This window comes from Poeciliopsis prolifica, unplaced genomic scaffold (genome assembly GCF_027474105.1).
Source record: "Poeciliopsis prolifica strain line A6 unplaced genomic scaffold, Auburn_PproV2 SCAFFOLD035, whole genome shotgun sequence".
NCBI lineage: Eukaryota > Metazoa > Chordata > Actinopteri > Cyprinodontiformes > Poeciliidae > Poeciliopsis > Poeciliopsis prolifica.
Window position 1 is genome coordinate 384,867 of NW_026562410.1, and position 18,651 is coordinate 403,517.

Genomic DNA, 18,651 nt, shown 5'->3' on the forward strand with positions numbered 1-18,651 from the left:
TCAATATCTTGTCTTCGTAGTGTATTTAATAGAAGATAGGATTTGCAAACTATGGTATTCAGTTGTTACTCATGTTTTACACAGCATCCCAACTTCATTGGAATTGGGGTTGGAGAAATGCTGGAGTTATTCAAATGCATGAATCTTCTGAGAATACATAATAAAATATTCATGTTGTAATGTCATGCAATTTAAACTATGCAATGACTAACAGATGCTCAAACTGAGTAAGCAAATGCTGTGTAGGCTCTCATAGATGACATAAAAAAAACATAACATTAGGACTATTTAGCCAAAATACCGACATTCATTCTCACTGCAAGAACACACTCTGAGTTGAACTCTAAAACACACAGCGCACATTTTAAACATTCAGAGACAAGCAGAGAAATATGTATTTGCCAGGAGAGGTTTGCATTAAAAGTCAACACATCTGAAGAGGAAGCACTACTGAAAGAAATGTTGGAACTACAAAGAATAAACATGTTATAAAATGTTGGCCAAATATTAGTGGTTTTAGTGCACCTCTGTGGCATACAGCAAAAATCAGGTCTACTACTCCAGCAAAGAATTATGAAAATAATATTCAAAATGAAGCCTTATTTGCACTAAATGTTTTACATTAAGCCTAATCCAGGTTTTCACTCCTAACAGCAACGTAACTGAATAAATTTTAGTCAGAATTGAGATGCTTCACTCTGCAAAACCTGCATAATGAAGATGCAGGATTTTCATTCTTTTTGACAAGCAGAACTCAAAGAGTGTGGCAGCCATTGTAAGTCAAGAACAGGGCAGTGCAAAAACTCAATTATAATTGACCATTTTCATGTAATCACCAACAGTAATTATGACTGTATTTTGTTTTTGTTTTTTTGCAGTATTATTTTAATATATTTGTCTTTAATGAAGTATTTAAAATGTGCCGTACTCTGAAAGAAATCCCTGCATTTCTGTTGGTTATTTTCAGCCTTTTCATATTGTTAGTTTTGATTAAACAACACCAAAATAACAATAATTCTTCAACTTCTTCTCCAAACTGGACAGGATTATTACAAAACCAAATCAAGAAGGTATCAGGGAAAATGTGTTGCAGTTCACCGTTTTTCCAGTGCAATACTGCAGATGCTTTTTTCAAGGCGCTGTGTCTATTTCAGCTGTGATATTTACTTTTTAAAGTAGTCTAGACTAAGCATTTTGAAATTAGGTGAGTTCATTTTGAAACTTAATTTGTGTCATTTTCAAAGCTACCTTTAAAAAAAAAGAAATAAATAAAATATTAGTAAGGATACAGTCCCGGCCAGGGAAAAGGATTTTGTGGCGCACCATTTCTCCCATGATGCATCCCACCGACCAAATATCCACTGTACGCAAAGAGGTGAAGGTGGCACACAGAGGGAGCAAAGGGATAGAGGAGGGAAAACAAAGGTTAAAGTAGTCTACAGTGATTAGCAGATTATTCAGTAGGTGAGAGACATGTTACGACTTAACATGCACAAAATAAAGAGCTGAAGGATTAAGAGTGAAAACGAAAGCAGAGCATCAGAAGGACTGATTATCTACAGGAAACTCAAAGCCCACAGGCTGTCATTCTAAGTTAGAAGTGTGACTAATGAATCATAGCAAGGCTGGCATTCAGTCATGTGTCTTCATGTTCTGAGGGCTTTTAATCAATGACTCACTGCGCCAGCACTTTCAGCTCTAGTGCAATTCAACCAGAATCACGTCTAAGCTCTGTCACAGAACAAACAGTGCTGAGATGCTCTCTGATCAGCTGCAGGAGCTGGACTCTCTAAACTTTCATTCAGAGCTGTCTGACAGAGATCTGTGACTCTACAAACACACCCTGTTATTGGCAAAGCTCACCATTTTCTTTGTATCCCATTCCCAGTATGACCTCTGGGGCTCTGTAGTATCGCGTCACCACATATGGGGTCATCATGAAACTAGTGCCTGCGGTTCTAGCCAGACCGAAGTCCAGGATCTTCAGGGTGCAATCAGACTTTACCACTATATTGCTTGGTTTGAGATCCTAGAGAGGAAAAAATAAATAAATATGTGCAATCTTTAAATTACTGAACATTATATTTCCTTTTGAGGAGGAGCTGTTAAAGTTAAACTTTTCTTTTTCAAACTAGTTGAATATTTTTTGTGTTAATTGGTGTTATTGTGTTAATTGGTACTTCCTGATTTGTGAAATGATAAAAAGATATGTACGACTTCCTACCTAAAAATTCTAAAACATAAATGTTCAACTTAGCAAATAAATAAAAATAAATCTCTCATTTGCTGTCAAAATATTGATAATCTTTATCAAGTGTATCTTTATGTAACAGATTTTATTTTACCAAAACAAGATTTCCTCAAAGATCAAAGTTCATCTACATTTTATAGTTAAATCTTATTTTTATTTTTAAACCTTACACTTAATCTAAACCAAATTTTGTAAATTTGTTCCAGTTGGGCTGTCAGAGAAATGCTTCACTGAGATGAAGCAGCGAAAACAAGAAACACTGGATCCTATTTGACATTTCACACAACTTGGCTTATTTGTAGAGTCTGCTCTGCTTTGAAAAGTAAATAGACTCTCATATTACAAACAATATGATCGCTGCCAAGATATTATGCAAGCAAACTGCAGGCTTTACTACTTTCTCTTTACTACTAGCTAATTTAACAAGTATAGGTGGAAAAAAATGCTCACTGTCTTCTCTTACCCTGTGAATAATGCCGGCTGAGTGCAGATGTTTGATGCCACATAACATCTGGTAGAGCAGATAGGACATTCTCTCATGGTCAAGCTCCATCTGAATCACCTGGCACAAGTTGGCATCCATAAGCTCCATCACAAGGTACCTGGGAAAATGCCATTACCATTCAGTGAGAGATGACTTGTTTGACATTTGACCGGTTAGCTGTACGCACAAGTCATGCATTTTAAATGTTTCTGTATGAACTACAACAAAAAAAATCTGTTGTCAGATGAGACGTATAAATCCCCGAGTATCAAAACAAAGATTAATAAAAAAAAAACAGAGGGAAACTCACACATCTTGAAATTCCTCTAATGATTTCTGTGGCGTGAAGACATTTAATAAACTGATTATCTGAAAGAGAGAAAATGCAGTCAGAGTGTTATTATACAGGTAATCAAACAGGAAAAATAAACTAATTGATTGAAAGTGACTGTGAGAAGATAATGACTGCTGAGAAGGACACTGGTGAGAGAGGACAAAACAGACTGAAGAGGTGGCATGGAGGCAAGAGAAGGGGATAAAGGCTGGTGACAGGAAACAAAGAGAGGGAGACAAAGTGTAGCAGTGGGGATTACAGTCATCCCTCCAAGTGCTCTTGGTTTCACTCTCTCTCACCAGTTTGCTGCACTCCTGCAGGCGCAGAGTTTAGCATGGTCACAACATTGCACCGGGGCTAGTGTGCACTTTGTAGCAGAGTGATTTGGCTAGAAATAGAATCTTACTGACAGCAGATGTGTTTTTGTTTTATACTTTCCTTGTCCCAATGCATAAAAAAAACAATAACTCACATTTTTGTGATTGACACATTTCATGAGCACCAACTCCCGGTATGCCCTCTTGGCGTGGGTCTGGTTCTGGAAGGGTCTGCTCAGTTTCTTTATGGCTACATTCCTGTCCAGGACAGCATCATAGCCCGCACTGCAGAGACAGAGAGAGAGGACAGAGAGGGGGGGGGGGGGAAACAGATAATCATCAGCATTCTTTCAGCATTCATAGCTGGATGGTTATCTGGGTGTATGTGGTTGCACCGTAATTGCAATTTGTAGCACAAGAGCAAATAGATGATTTTCTGCATGATGAGGTTATCAGTGTAAAGAACACCTACAGACAGTTTCTTTCAAACATATTTACAGCTGACCCAGATATTTACATACAGTGTACAAAAATACAGAACCATTTAAATGGTTCACAGAGAAATCCGTTTGGCAAAATAAAATGTATCCATTTGTTTTCCAGTAGTCAGAAACATGAGTCATAAATTGTTTCTTTCCTAGCACAGTGCAACCCTGACTCCGGAGACCTTTTATATTGGAGCTCCTTGCAGTCCTTTCTGTTGACTCTCAGAGAACAGGTGTCGAGAAAAATAAAGCAGAAAATCCCATTTAACATTCTGAATCTTTCCATATCGCCCTTTAATGCTGTAGAGGGACTACCAGTGTATTTTTATGTTGTCGTGGAGAAGATGCTGAGTGCAATGTGCTGTGGTTCTAAGTGTCTCTGTGGAGAATGCATATGATGGATTTATGAAAGCTTTTATCCAAGAAGGATTTTAACAAGTCATCACTATTCTAGAGTGAAAGGTGATGTCATGAATAGCTAAACTACTTCAAACCTTGATCCAGCTTTAGGATTCCCATATGAAAGCATGACAGCTCTGTCTGTCTAAATAAGCATCATTGCCAGGAAGTCTGATCCTAATATTAAAATTTTGTGCAAAGTATTGCATATGTTTGTAACATTGTCAGCGCCACCACAGAGGCCTTAATTTCTGTGGCTAATTTTATAAGAAAACAACAACAAAAAACTATATCCTTTTTTTCTTGGTCATATACATTATTTTGTTTATCTTGCTGAACAGTTTTTAACCTGCTCACAATAAAAAATATAATGCATTAACTGATTGGCTTATTCATGTCATGTAACTGTGACCACACTACTTTACTAGAACATGCACTGGCAACAACAGTGGCAAAATAAATTTTAACAGAAAGCAAGTTTCTCCTTACTTGCATGTTCTCTGGCTAAACTAGAATAAATTGCCTGATTGCATAAGCAAAGCAGAACGTGTCCTTGCTGACTTAGACATAATCTTTTAAATCTATCTACTTGTGTGCATGTTGCTTATTTGAGGGTAGCTGTTAGAACTGAGTCACACAGATGTTTATGTAAATGTGATTATGTCACCCATCTGAGGTTCGCACTGAAGATAACCAACAATCTTTCTGTTTTTGTTTCATCACCATGTTGAGAGCAAAACGTTATTTCAACTTATACACGAACACAGCTTATACAAAAACACATTTTTTATAATATGCATTAATGCATCTGTAAACATCTGAAAAAGATAAGTTTCATGCTTGATGTCTCAAATAAGTCTTTTTTTTTTGTCTGCTGTTACCAGACAAAACAGCTGGTGGCATCTGGTGGACTTTGTCCACCAGATGCCATCTACGGGCAAAGACAAGAAATATCCAGCTGGGAAGATATAATTGGATGTGCTCTCTACAACTGATCTCTAAACCTGCAAACCTCCTCCAAGCCTGCCACAAGCCAACCTGCAGCCACAACGAATTGGTTTTGCTACCTTTTGGACCGAAGTAACAAAAGGCAGAGATTATAAGAGGGCACATGGAGGGCAAAGGTGTTGCGATACATCCTAACCCGAAACACGTCCACTTGGATCATCCATGTGGAAGGATTCTGAGAGGTTGTATATTAGCACAATGACACAGCATTAGCATGAGCGTGAGTTATGAATGTGTTTGGTGGATCGACAGAGACGGTAAGAGGCATTTCTTTAAGTGGAGCTTTGGCAGACGTTCCATTGCATTCTGACAGGGAAGGCGTGAGGTGAATTACAATGAAAGCTGGCTCCCTCTGCAATACGGATTAAGGATTCATAAGAAGACTGTGGTGGTAGACCCTTAAAATCCATTATTATACAATGCAAATATCAACTCACACCTGAGGAAAAAAAAAATATCACAAATACTGACCTTGATCCCTCTAAGGAATGTTTTCTGTTTGTTTTCAGATATATATTTGCTATATTGTCAGAAATAATCTTACTGAACTTACTAAAGAAGTGACTGAAGCAACCCACTTTAAAAACATTTAGCAGCGTTTTTATTACTTGAAATAGGAATTCATAAACACTTGGTGCTGTCACGCTAAAAGGTTTCATAGCAGAAGTTTTTGCTCAGAGCTTGTTTGTCTTATTCTTAAAAGCACAAAATGAATCAGAGAGCATTGAATATTCAGTTGAATCAGCTACATAAGATATTGAAAATAATTCTGAATGCTTGCTAAAAACAAAAGTTTATCTGAATTACTAAGAAATGTCTTAAAAAGTATGCTTTTATGCCATTTCTAGATCAAAACGCAGAAAGTAGAGTTTCTCTTTGGCTATTCAAAGCAATAAACCACAGGACAAGGATACCAACAGTAAAACTGAGACAACCCCAACATTAAATATAACAAAGAGCCTCGTCAAAAAGCTTGACGCTATTTAAGCCAGGGCATAAAAAACAAAAGGCACGGCTGTGAACTTACCAGACAATTCCCTGTGCTCCAGAACCAATGGGCTTTAAATTCTGGTAACGCTTTAGGACTGTGAAGGTGGAGTCTCCCACTTCCACACTGTAGAACTGGTTGTCCACTTTGCTTTTGCTCATGTTGTAATGTTTGGCAATATATGACACATCCACTTGTTTGCCAAAACCCTGTGTGAGTCAAATACAGCACAGTAGTGACGTTAGTCTTGCTGAAAGAGACAGGCATGGTGTACATTTACAGCAGAAAACCCCAACTAATATGTCCAATGCAATTTAGCATAATCACAAAATAAAGGGAAATATAGAATATATATGTGTATATTTTTTACTATTTAACAATCAACATTTAAATTGTTTCAACACCTGATTACTTTTTCGAATTCTACTTCATACCATGTATTTCTGTTTATAGGCACACCAGTCATTTAATTTGATAAAATAAATGTCTGGTGTTGGACGCTGGAGCTCCTGTCAGAGAGAGAACTTTTTAATAGTCTCTTTTTTTAATCGTACTTTTTTAAGTACTTTAGATGTTTTATGGTTTTCTTAGATATGGTACATTTTAAATCCCCTGAGCAGTTCAGAGGGATTCAACTCTAGGATTTGACTCAAGTCTTTTTATTACTCAATTTTCTGTTATACTGCAGAGGTTTATTATTCTGTCGAAAGGTTCATTGTCAGTTTAACTTCCGCTTTTTCATAGGCAACAGCACTTTGTCATCATGTGGTGCTTCATATCGTTAAAAAGAGGAAAAACTTAAAAATTGTTACTCTTAAAAAGGCTCAGCTTCATCTGAGGATGTTGTTCCAAAATGGTCTGGGCTTTACTGTATGTTTTAGTTCCTAAGAAGGTACAAGTTACATTACTTCACTCTTATTTATGTTCATAAACTATAACATAATCCACATTTACAAGATGTATTTCTGTTCTGTTGTCACAACACTTTAACACCGATCGTTACAAAATTCACTCTCATAGGAGCTCTTTTCACTAGCAAGATCAACAAATCCTTAAACAGAGGATCGTTTACAATGTTGTTGCAAACTATTCCTCTACCGTAGGAATTGTGTGCAAGGGTTTAAAGGTACACTTTGTGCAAAATATATTGTCGCCTTACAGAAACGTAAATCCTGTTTTCTACCTGAAAATATAGGCAGCAGAATAAATACTGACCATGTCATTACATCGGGACCATTAATTGCTTCCCTCAGATGAAGACATTATTACATCATTGTGTACAGAATATTTAAGCTGTAATTATGGGCAAGGAAATAGTGGCACAACAAAATAATAATTACGTTTATTACAGACTATAATTACTCCACGGCTTACAAACCAAATGAAGCTACATTGTTGGGTATGACTGTGTAAGTTCAGCCTTAAAGTTATACAAGTCAAGAAGCAGGAAAATGTGCATAATGACATGAATACACATAACCTGTGATTTGATTAATTTTTAATGTTTGGCTTTATAGGAGTACCAACAGTGGCTGTTAAACATTAATATAAGATGCATGTGCAATCCAACATAGCATGCAAAGCTCCTGAGTAATGTGAGCTGCAGTGAAAAGGTCCAATGCAGCTCTCACACACATGCTATATGTATGGATTATGAATATTCAAAATGAGTTTGGCATTTCAGCGATAGGAGGTCAACGGGAAGCTGGCAATTAAGACCCACTTTAGCCAAATGTCTCAGATACAGATAAGCACTTGAGGTATTGAACTTCAGTAGGAAACTGGGTCTGCACTGGAAATAGTTTTGCATACTTAATTGTCACGGTGAGGTTAAAAGCTCTTCATTCGCTTTCATCTACTTTTGGAATTCCCACAGGAAATATACAGCGATTCCAGACCATTATGCAGGATTTTGTTTTTACATGAAATGAGAGGTTTTGTGAGCACCAGTCACTGTAGAACCCTATCAGAAACACAGCAAACACAGCAAAAACACACATAGGAAATACGGGGAAATGGAAGGGATTGAATACTGTACCTTTTTTACCTGTAAGGAACACACACCTGACAAAAGGCTATCTTTACATCCAGGACTGGTTGGCTGCAGTTATATAAGAAATGTCTGCTCATAAATACCTGGAAGACACAAACAAGGGAGAAGGGGAGTCAGAGAGTAATTGCAGGGGCCCCGAGAGGCAGGAAAGTGCAAATACTTTTTTTCTGAAATTATTCACATGAATGATGGCCTCAAAATATGATCTGCACCTTTATGGAAAAAAGAAAAATTGCTGCACCTTCATCTGGATCAGCTTTATCTTAATATGCAAAAGAGCAGCTTAACTTATGATGGAGCGTCTGAGAAACTAGTTCTGTGGAAATTTGTCTTTGCAGTCTCTCTCTCTTTGCTGTGGAACTGAATCCTCCAGGAACATTCTCTCTCCCTCCTCTCCCTCCTGTCCCCATTTTTCTCAATAAAAATGAGAAAAACAGAAAGTCACTGCCACCCTCACCTCTATAAATATAATCTGACCAATACATCAATTCCTCATCAGAGAACAGCACAGCAGGACGACAGAGATCAATGTCTATCAGCCTGCAGATGGAGATATGAGCAAACCTGGGACTATAAGAAACAAATATGGTTTATTAATGATTTGAGATGATTTGAGATGATTAAATAAGAATATCTTTATATCATTACTTCTCAGTTTTTCTGCTTACTTTCATATCTATTCTAAGCCTTTTGAAAAAAAAGTTTTGGGCTTGCAGTGCTTTCAGAACCAAAGCATGTTTTTAGTCATTGCACAATGTATTTTGGAACGAGAATGAGGTACAAACCTAACTAAAGCAGACACATTTAAAGCAAAAATCTAACTTTAGAGTCCTTTTTACAACATATTTGTAAAATCTATGTTCTACATATTTAATCTAGCAACAACTATATTTTTACAAGTAAACCATTTAATGTATTAAATGATGCAACAATGATTTTTATTTTTAAAATACTTGTACCATTACCTTTAATTGCACTACATTAGTTTGGCTTTGGTAGAAAATGAAACGAAAAATCTCTTGCCAAGATTTGCTAACCTGAACAAGTTGAATGCACTGTGAGATTTTTTTTATTATTGTTGTTCCAGCTGAGGTATGATTTTTATTGTGTGAAAAAAAAAATCACAATCCTGGTAGTTTCAAAACAGAATGCCCTGGCATATTGTGGAAGAAGAAGAAAACATAAAGCAATTTTGGCAAAATAATGCCATAACTACGGCTATGTTTTATTTTATCAAAATAAAACTTAGCTGTCAAAATAATGTCCCAACACAAAATACTTTGCATTTCTATAACCCTTCAAAAAAAAACTTCTGCGCATCATTCAGAGGCCTTTGAGGGTAGATAAGAACGATCTTGTGCCTCCTAAATGTGATCCCTAATCACCAGCTGTACACTTCTGTCAAGAAAATCGCCAAAAAGAAACCTTGAGTGTATGGAGAGTCCTTTCATTCAGCTTTAAAACAGTAAAGCCACCTAGGTCTGCCAAAAGCCCTGCAGCCATTTGATGCTTTAACATCATCCACGGCCTTTACAAACCCAGGATATCTAAACAAGAATATCTGTAATATTTCGGCTTCAACAAACATTTATGCTTGTCACTTAATTCATGTATACATTTGTATTTACTTGTCAAATTCATGAAACAGAAAGCAAACAAAAATGGCAACAAATATCCTGTTTAATATAAATATATGTTGACCTTTTGGTGTGACACTAAGAGACTTTAAGGGGACGATTTGTGTTGACAGAGACCAACAATTGTCATTATTTGTAACAGTATTATATTAGCGTCACTACCAAGCACAAAAGCTTCACATCATCAGAGACAGCGCTGACATTGTGATGATACACAAACGTCAGAGAGTTTTACAGTGAAAGAAAGAAAAATTAGTCAATTTGGCTGACACGCAGCTTTTGCCATTTTTCTGCTTTTTCATGCAAAGAAAACAAGATACAAAAAGTGCATACATTACACTTTTTGTAATGTATGAACTTTTCATAGAAGAATAAAAGTCTGTCCAGAGGGTAAGCAATGAGATCATTGAAATGAAAAAGTTTGAATATTTTCCCAGACCTTTATGTATATATATATATTTATTTTATTTATTTATTTTTTTTTTACTTTCAAATGATGTACTTTCTGAAACTTTCTGTATCACCTCGCTCCACCAGCTCTGTATTAGAGTCACAGCTCATGCTTTGATGTCTGTACTCAAAATGGAACAGCGCAGCTGTAAAAGAAGAAATGTGGGCCACAGAGGTTGGAGATTTATGTTGTGGCTTAATTTTCTGACCTTTAAAAAAGTGGCCCATTTCTTTTATCCAGGTCTCACAAGAGGTAAAAATGTAGTGTACTATGACACAGAAAAGAACAAAGGGAGGGCAAAAAGGAGTAAATAAAACATGCAGGTCAAAGGATGAGGCTTTAAGGACGCTTAGTCAATAAATCATTCATAATCTATCACTTGTTTATAATGATTTTACAGACCTTTTGTATGTTTGACAAAGTCTCCTTGTCACCATAAAGACTGCTAGTGTATCTGCTGATAGTCTGACTGATCGATACTAAATCAGTTTTAGTAGCAAGACAAGGGAACAATCTTTGACCATCTGTGTGCACAGAAAAGTTTTCCACTGCAACAGTTCAAACAGAAATATATTATTGTGTTGTGTGATTACAAGACAAATTTGGTATAATGCTTATCATGAGCTTCTGTGTTTTACATTTAATTAAATCCCCCCAAAAATTTAATGGCTGATGGCTGCATGAATGTACTAAATTGTCCTTTTCAGTGTTCAGCATATTCCAAGGGAAATTTACAATGATTAGCACTAATGGTAAAAAAATTAATAAAAATAAAAGCAATTATTAAGGAAAATCTCTGAAGCTTCTTGCTTGGAAACTGCACAAAATAGAAGGCATTTTCAATTCTCCATAACAAACATTTAGTGTATCTTTTATCTATTCCTTGTCCTTATAATTGTCATTGATTGTAGGAGCTTGCAAGGACAATGTATGGTAAATATGCGCTTTCATTAAAATAAATTAAAGACTGTCAATATCATTTAAAAACTGTGAATGAGTAAGGACAACTGACATCTAACCTTGCTGTTTTCATTTTTTACAGAAATCACACAACTTAACATTAGAAGAAAGAAAGTGGCTTCCTGCTATGTCAAATAGGGCTAACAAATCTGAGCAATTATCAAGAGAAATTAATCACTGAAAAGGCAAAACGAAAAGCTATGTCAAATCTTTCCTCCATAAAACCGGACCTCCAGTGGACTCACTGAGCAAAATGAAAACAGCAGATTCTGAGCTTGCTAATTCATTGCTGTCATTCTGCTGATGGAGGTTATGGGTAAAGTGCTGCTGCTGAGATTAAAACACCTTCTTCAAAACACCGATTTATCATTCCAACTACATACAGCTAACCAGAGAAGCTGAGTGAGAGATAAGATCAAAAGTGCTTAGGGTTGTTTTTTTAAAGCTCAGTTTAATACATGGCAACATTATGTTGCATACATCTTATATTTGCATATTTTTGCAAAGTAAGTTGCCTCTCATTATTAAACAAACATTTAAAAAAAATCAATGGAGAGTAATTATGGCTGTTTGATATTTTAAAAGTGTGCGTACCTTGAACCTTTCCCAGTTTTGTCATGTTACAACCACAAACTTTGATTTATTTTAGTTTGCACTTGATGTAACAGACCAACACAAATCCACAGGTAACAATAATTCTTATTATTTTAAAATTAAAATTTGAAAAGTGTGACAGGCATCTCTATGGCTCTCTTCACTGTGATGCTTATCAATACAATACAACCCAACAAGTAAGAGCCCAGCTCTATCCGTGTAATTTCATCTCATTATAAATTCAGGTGTTCTGCGAATGCCAGAAACCAAGATAATCTTAGTCCAAGGAGAACAGCAGACAGCTCAAGGAAAAGATTGTGGAGAATGATCTGAACATCTCGGAAGAACCATTCAATTACCTTAAAATGAAAGGAGTATGGTACAACTGCAGAATTACCAAGGCATGGTTACCCAACCAAACTGACTGGAAGGACATTAATCAGATAAACATTATTTCAAGCCAACAGGCTTGAAATAATTCTGTTTATGCTCTAGAGATCTACAGCTGATGTTAAAGAACCTGTCAAAAGGAAGAAGAAGGTGCTTTCTTTAAGTATCACTACAAACAGCATCATTCTGTGATATTGTCTCTTCAACATGTGCACCAAAAAAAGAAAATAAGTAATTTAACTTAAATAAATTGCTTTAATTGGTCACAAGCAATTGGATTAAGTTAATCAAAGCTAATTTATTAAGTTTACTAAGTTGTCAAGTTAAATAAATGTAAAATAATTATGCTGGAGAAAAGAGATTTATTTAAGTTGGAAGTGCATTCTCTTTTTTTCTGTGCATAGAGTAGTTGGTTACTATATTGTGCTAGAAAACCTACTGGAATGACACAGTCAAACTTTAAAAATAATTGGGAATGTTGCAAGATTTGGAAAAAAAAAAGATCCTTACAACATAACAAAGCTTGAGAAAATTGTCTATGAAGTATCCACACTTTTCAGATTTTTCTTTAAAAAATAAAAAAAAAAACATTGAAACTGTTTATTCCTGTTCTTGATTATGCTCTACTATGTATTGCATTAAAACTATAGACAAAAATGCATTGACGCTTTTAGTTGTGACATGACAAAATGCTGAAAGACTTAATAACTCTGAATACATTGGCGTCCTCCTATAATCATATCTTAGCAAAGAAGCATTTACAGATTTTAGTCAATGTGTTACTAAAATTAGTTACTCCTTGAACCAGTTTGTTACAGATTACTGAGAATGGAGGATTCTCATGAAATCTAAACATAAATCTCAGAATTTTTAACATAAATTTAGTAATTATGTATGTTTGTAATATTTGCAAACTTTAAAAAAAAAAATCAGCACATCAGCGACAACAACAACAAAAAAAAATTTCTTGAGTTGTAGGGACATTGATAGTAACTGATAGTTTTACTTCCGCTTTCGGCCAAGATAAGCAAAATAAAAACCTGTTTATCCCTGAAATGTGAATATTTCCAAACACCCTGCCAGAGGAGCTTTGCTAAATGATCCAAACTGAGATAAACTGCCGGCAACAGTGACAGTTTTACAGGAAGTGTTGGAAGTAGTGGGAGTGAGTTGGCAGATGTAGAAACCATTAGCAGGAGTGTGATAAATACTCTTGATGCAGCATTTAGATTAAACAGCATGGCAAAAAAAAAAAAAAACTGTAGTACAATTATCCATATAAACAAACACAAAACTTTGCATCATACCTTGTGTTGAAAATTAAATAAAATATAATGTTTTATTATGTTTTTTCTACACAACCCAATTTTAAGTTCTGTAACTTTTCACAGTTGATTCTCTTGGTTACACTAGGAAGACATTGGCAGAGCTCAGATTTACTTTGAATTGAAAAGTTACTGACTGTTGCGTCAGAGTTTAAAAAGCGGTGTAACTGTAAGATGAAGAGGTTTCAGATTCAGCAGTATAGATTATATATAAAAGTGCCAATTTTTAACAAGGGGAGGGGGACTCAGCTGCATTGCCTCTCCCTGTTTAGTGGAATTAACAGCAGATGTCAATTCTCCAGCAGACTCAAAGACTGAGTCATTTTGAGGCCAATTAGAAAGCTCCTGTCAAAGCCACTCTGAGACCACGAAACTGCTGTGCCATCCATTGACAGGAATCAAAAACATCTGGGCCATGAAGTCTATTTCTGGATCAGACTGATGAGTAACAAGACACAGAAACAAACTAAAACATAAAGCATAAAGCAATGTGGACTTAAAAGTTGTCATGAAATGATATACAAAATCAAACATAACCCAAATTAGTTCAGAGATTCTGACCTAAATCTTTCACAGATTCAGAAATAAATCATTAGCACAATAAATATTAGATTGGGTAAAATTCTAACAACTTACTTATAGCGAAATCAAAGAGCTAGTGGAATAAATAAAAATAAAAAAGCAAGTGGATAAGGAGGTAATGTATTAGGTTCTCTAAAATAAAGTAAACCATAAAATGACATTCACATGTTTTGGCACCTTGACAGAGATGTGTAAAAATCCTTAAAACATGTTGATAATGCTGGCGTCAAGAAAGTAGTTCCAATACACAAACAGGAACAGTCTTGTTGCAAACTAATTTCTATAGAGTGGAAAAAATATCACTTTAAGAAAAAAAAATTATTAAAAAATTCTGGTGCTGTAAATATTGAAAAACTGAAAATTCCTCTCAAAAAGATTTGTAAAATATGGGAACTTATGATTATTAATCCATAGATTATATATGTAAGTATATAAATATTACTTACATCCATAGTGTCTATTTGTCACATGTTATTCAAGTGTGGTAAATAATTTGAGATTTACATGTGTGGAAATGGTCACAAGAAAATAGGAACTTGTATACAAGCAGAGCAATAATAAACTGAACTATGACAAACAAGACTAGGAGTCTTGTTTGTCATGTCTGTCTTGCAACCACATAGCAGAGGAATGGAGTGGAGGCACAGAAAAATATCCCAAGCTTAATGATGGAGAATTTCAGGATAGAAAAGCATCTTAGGCACTCCAAATCTCCATAACAACCATTGGGCACAGTTATTCTCATGTGGTTACTTGGGAGTGAATCTATAAAAAACTTTCTAAAATAACAAATCTAAGCTCCCAGAGTTTGCTTAGTTCCTGGTGGAGCTGGTATGAAATAAATCATGAATTTGTATAACGGTACCTAATGCCTCTGCTGGGAATGACAGGCTCTCCAAGTCTCGATAATAATGATTTATTTCCATGTTTTTTTTTTTTTTTTTGTTATTGTTGATGTTGCTGTTTATACATATTTCCCTACCATCTACAATTACTGGCAGCTGATAATTATTAAAATCACCCTGTCAGTGAAGTTGAGTTGGAAGAACAAACAACCTAAAAGTGTATTCCAACATTTATATACATTTTAATGGTTTTTTTTTATGCTTTCCCGAATTTTATTTGTCATATAAGCAGGATATAAATAACTGTTCTTGACATTCAGCTTTGCAGAGGTTCTCATTTGCATTTTCAACACTTAAAAGCATCTCCAATACAGCCAGTTGAAATTGTATCTATATAGCCAAATGTCATGGTAATATTTATCACTATGAATTGTTATATTATATTTGATGAATAAGTAACAGTTTTTGATAAGAGCATTTGACAGTATAATGTTATTTTTAAAAGTTTAAAGATGTTTTACACCCCCACACTTTCTCCATTCCAAGCCACAAAACAACATTTTTAGAGAAAATTACTAAACCAGATTTTTTCCTCCTCCAGGACTTGTGCAATTCTATGGGGTTAGGAAAAGGGCAGCTACCAGCTCTACAGAGCCCACACATCCTGGACATAGACTGTTTCAAGTTTCAGTGCTACTTGCAAAAGCTGGCCACCACAAAGACCCCAGGCTCTCTCTTTGACAAACATAATCAAAACCATGCACCCTGAATATTCAGCCATTCAGCAAAAAATTGCACAACCACAAACTGCCTTTTTTTAAAAATAAATGTCTGCACACACTTATACATACTGTTCTTATTGGGCTTTTTTTCCCTCTAAGGTTTAAATGTTTACACTCATTTAAACTGTGCACTGTGAACAAGTTAAAGTCCTTGTTTGTGCCTACAGTTTTGGCTGATTCTGAGTCTTTTATTTTGCTAGAATATGCCCTTTTACAGTAGGATCATGACTTCAATAAAGAAAAAACTGATAACAGAAATGTAGCTAACTGGATTAAAAATGTTAAGTTTGTTTATTTGAATCCTAGGTGCTTTTGAATAAAAGCACCTAGGTGTTACACTCAAATGTATGAGGAAATGTAAAGATGTAAATAAAAAGAAAAGTATATTTAGCTGTTTTTTTCTGAATCAGTCAACAGTGAAATAAAGAGGCAAGTTTTAATCTCCTATGCTTCAAGACACTTTACAATTCCTTAAAAACATCAGAATGCAAATGAGATACTTTAAAAAGATTATTTTTTGCATTGTGTGAACCATGTTTGGTCACATTATAATGGAAACAAATGTTCTGCTACGTTGGAAACCAACTATATAAATATTGTATAATTCCATGTTTGCATTAGAAACATGCGTTCAGTGTACTGTGTTCAGTAGCAACACTGTGATAGTGGTTGAAAAATAGGGCAATCTTGCAAAGTACATGATTTGTGCAGGACTTCTAATATATTAAAACTCCAAGTATTTAGGATTTCTGGGTCAGCTTACACAAATTTTGCAAAAATAATTGAGCTTTTCCTGTGTGGGAAGCACCTGGATCTTTATGAAAGAAAATGCAGTCTCCTTTGAGGGACCACTTCACCACCAGGCCAATTTATTCTGCACGATAATTCAGAACAAAATGTACCTGACTGCAGCATAATGGCACAGAGGTTGCGCAACTTTTTTTTTTTGAAACAAAGCAGCAAAGCCAAAAAAAAAAAAACAAGGAATATGTAATGTAATGTAGTTTGAAGGGCGAATCAAACTGTAGAAAGAAGGTGGAAGCATGGATCATATTGAAAAAGGTTTAATGAAAAAATGACAAGAAAAAAACTCACAAGGGGCACAGGGAGCCAGAGCAGAACAAAAAGAAATCACAGAAGTAACAAGCTTAGACAAGAGGAATGGAGAATGTGTTCCGTGTTCGATAATCAAAGGAAAGGTTGATTATCGAACACGAAACAGATGACTAATTAGAAATGGTTTGCAGGTGTGATGGCAAAGTGTAGAAGGATCATCAAATGTTGATGAGTTTAAGAGAGAGAAAGTAGCAGGGGGTAAGGGAGAGAACGCAGGAGACTAGGAAATAAATCTAAAACTAAGGAATAACTAGAAGCATAATTAAACTAAAGTAACAACGAATAACTAGACACAAGACACAGACATAACAGACTAGAATCACTATGGACTGAACTAAAATAAAACAGAAACAAGAAATTATGCCATGCTTGTGCTTAGGATTCTCAAAAACTTTTTAATTTTTGTCTTGGTATATTCTTCCAAATGCTGATGATTTTTTTAGAATTATATGTTGTGTGTAATTCCAAAAGATGATCAGCACAAAGTAAGTAGGCAAACAATGGGAATTTCACCCATGACTTAAAGATGATCTTTTTTGCATTTGAATTAGCTGAAGTATTTTTATTTCTGTATATTTATAAGTTAAATCATAATTTATCTCAGGACAATCAACAGACAATGTAATAAACTTCAAATAAAAACCCTTTAAAACTAATTCAGTGATAATATGATGGCAATGAGATGAGTCAGTTCGATTTTATTCTAACCATCTGGGGCAAACTTCTTACACATTTGCATAAGCATTAATCAATCAATATGTTGATGAATAGTTTAAAAACAATTCTAGCGTTGCATGGCTCATGCTGGCAGCATGTTGGAGTAACAGTTCTGATTTGTTCTTTTAGAAGTGCTTTGTTCATATTTCTTAGGCTGAGCCATTGCATGTTTGGATAATTATTCCCTCTATTTTTGGATGCTGTGCAGCTGGAAAGGATTTTTGTTCTTACGAGTTTTTACTCTCAACAGTTTCTATGATGCTTAAAAAGAGATTTCCTGGATGGAGATAGTGTTCGGACACTATCTCCATCCATTATTGATGAAATAATCAATTTCAGGACTACTCATATTAATGTGGATCATTTTATGATGGAGCTAAACAGGCATTATTAGACTGCGCTGTCTTCTCACAAAACAAGCATATTTCCAGCTAATGTGCATGTTCTCTCAATTTCTCAGAAAGCAGCATTCAAAATTAACTTGATTGCAGAAATGGATAATGTATGCTGTGATGATTATGAATTTAGTAAAACTCCTCTAAGGTCCTTATTATGGATGAAGTTTGAGGTGATTCCATATTTTGTATGGAAAAAAAGTATAAAATGATATGTGAAACACTCCCTGTTTATTTAAGCATGAAAATATCCCGAAGAAGAGGAATAATAAACACCATGGCATTACTTGTTATCTGTAATGGGGGCTTTTAGGCTGTAATGACCCAGCTAACTCAATAAAACATCCTCTGGCCTTTCGCCTGCTTGAGCTACTTTTGCTGTATCTCTCAGTTATTCTGATCATTTTTTTTGATGTGGTCACACCGAGTTTAATCTCTCCATCTCTTTTTGTCTGCACTGAACAAGCTGACAGACGGCTTTAGCTGCAATGATGAAACACAATGTACTGGTCCGAGTGTCCACAGCAGCCACTGTTAT

At 35.3% G+C, this 18,651-nt stretch overlaps 1 protein-coding gene across 8 annotated transcripts in view; it reads right to left on the reverse strand.

Moving 5' to 3' along the window:
• mapk10 (mitogen-activated protein kinase 10) overlaps positions 1-18,651 on the reverse strand; it is a 35,688-nt gene that overhangs the window by 12,224 nt on the left and 4,813 nt on the right. For 4 of the 8 annotated variants that reach the window (XM_055052280.1, XM_055052284.1, XM_055052285.1 and 1 more), the window contains exons 2-8: positions 8,331-8,402; positions 6,306-6,475; positions 3,542-3,671; positions 3,046-3,104; positions 2,715-2,853; positions 1,864-2,029; positions 1,290-1,361 (exon numbers count right to left, since the gene is read on the reverse strand). In XM_055052280.1, coding sequence (XP_054908255.1) covers positions 1,290-1,361; positions 1,864-2,029; positions 2,715-2,853; positions 3,046-3,104; positions 3,542-3,671; positions 6,306-6,475; positions 8,331-8,402 — 808 coding nt within the window. Of the gene's footprint in view, positions 1-1,289; positions 1,362-1,863; positions 2,030-2,714; positions 2,854-3,045; positions 3,105-3,541; positions 3,672-6,305; positions 6,476-8,078; positions 8,230-8,304; positions 8,403-18,651 lie in introns of those variants that run through there. The other 4 variants (XM_055052283.1, XM_055052282.1, XM_055052281.1 and 1 more) reach the window with 4 other exon arrangements.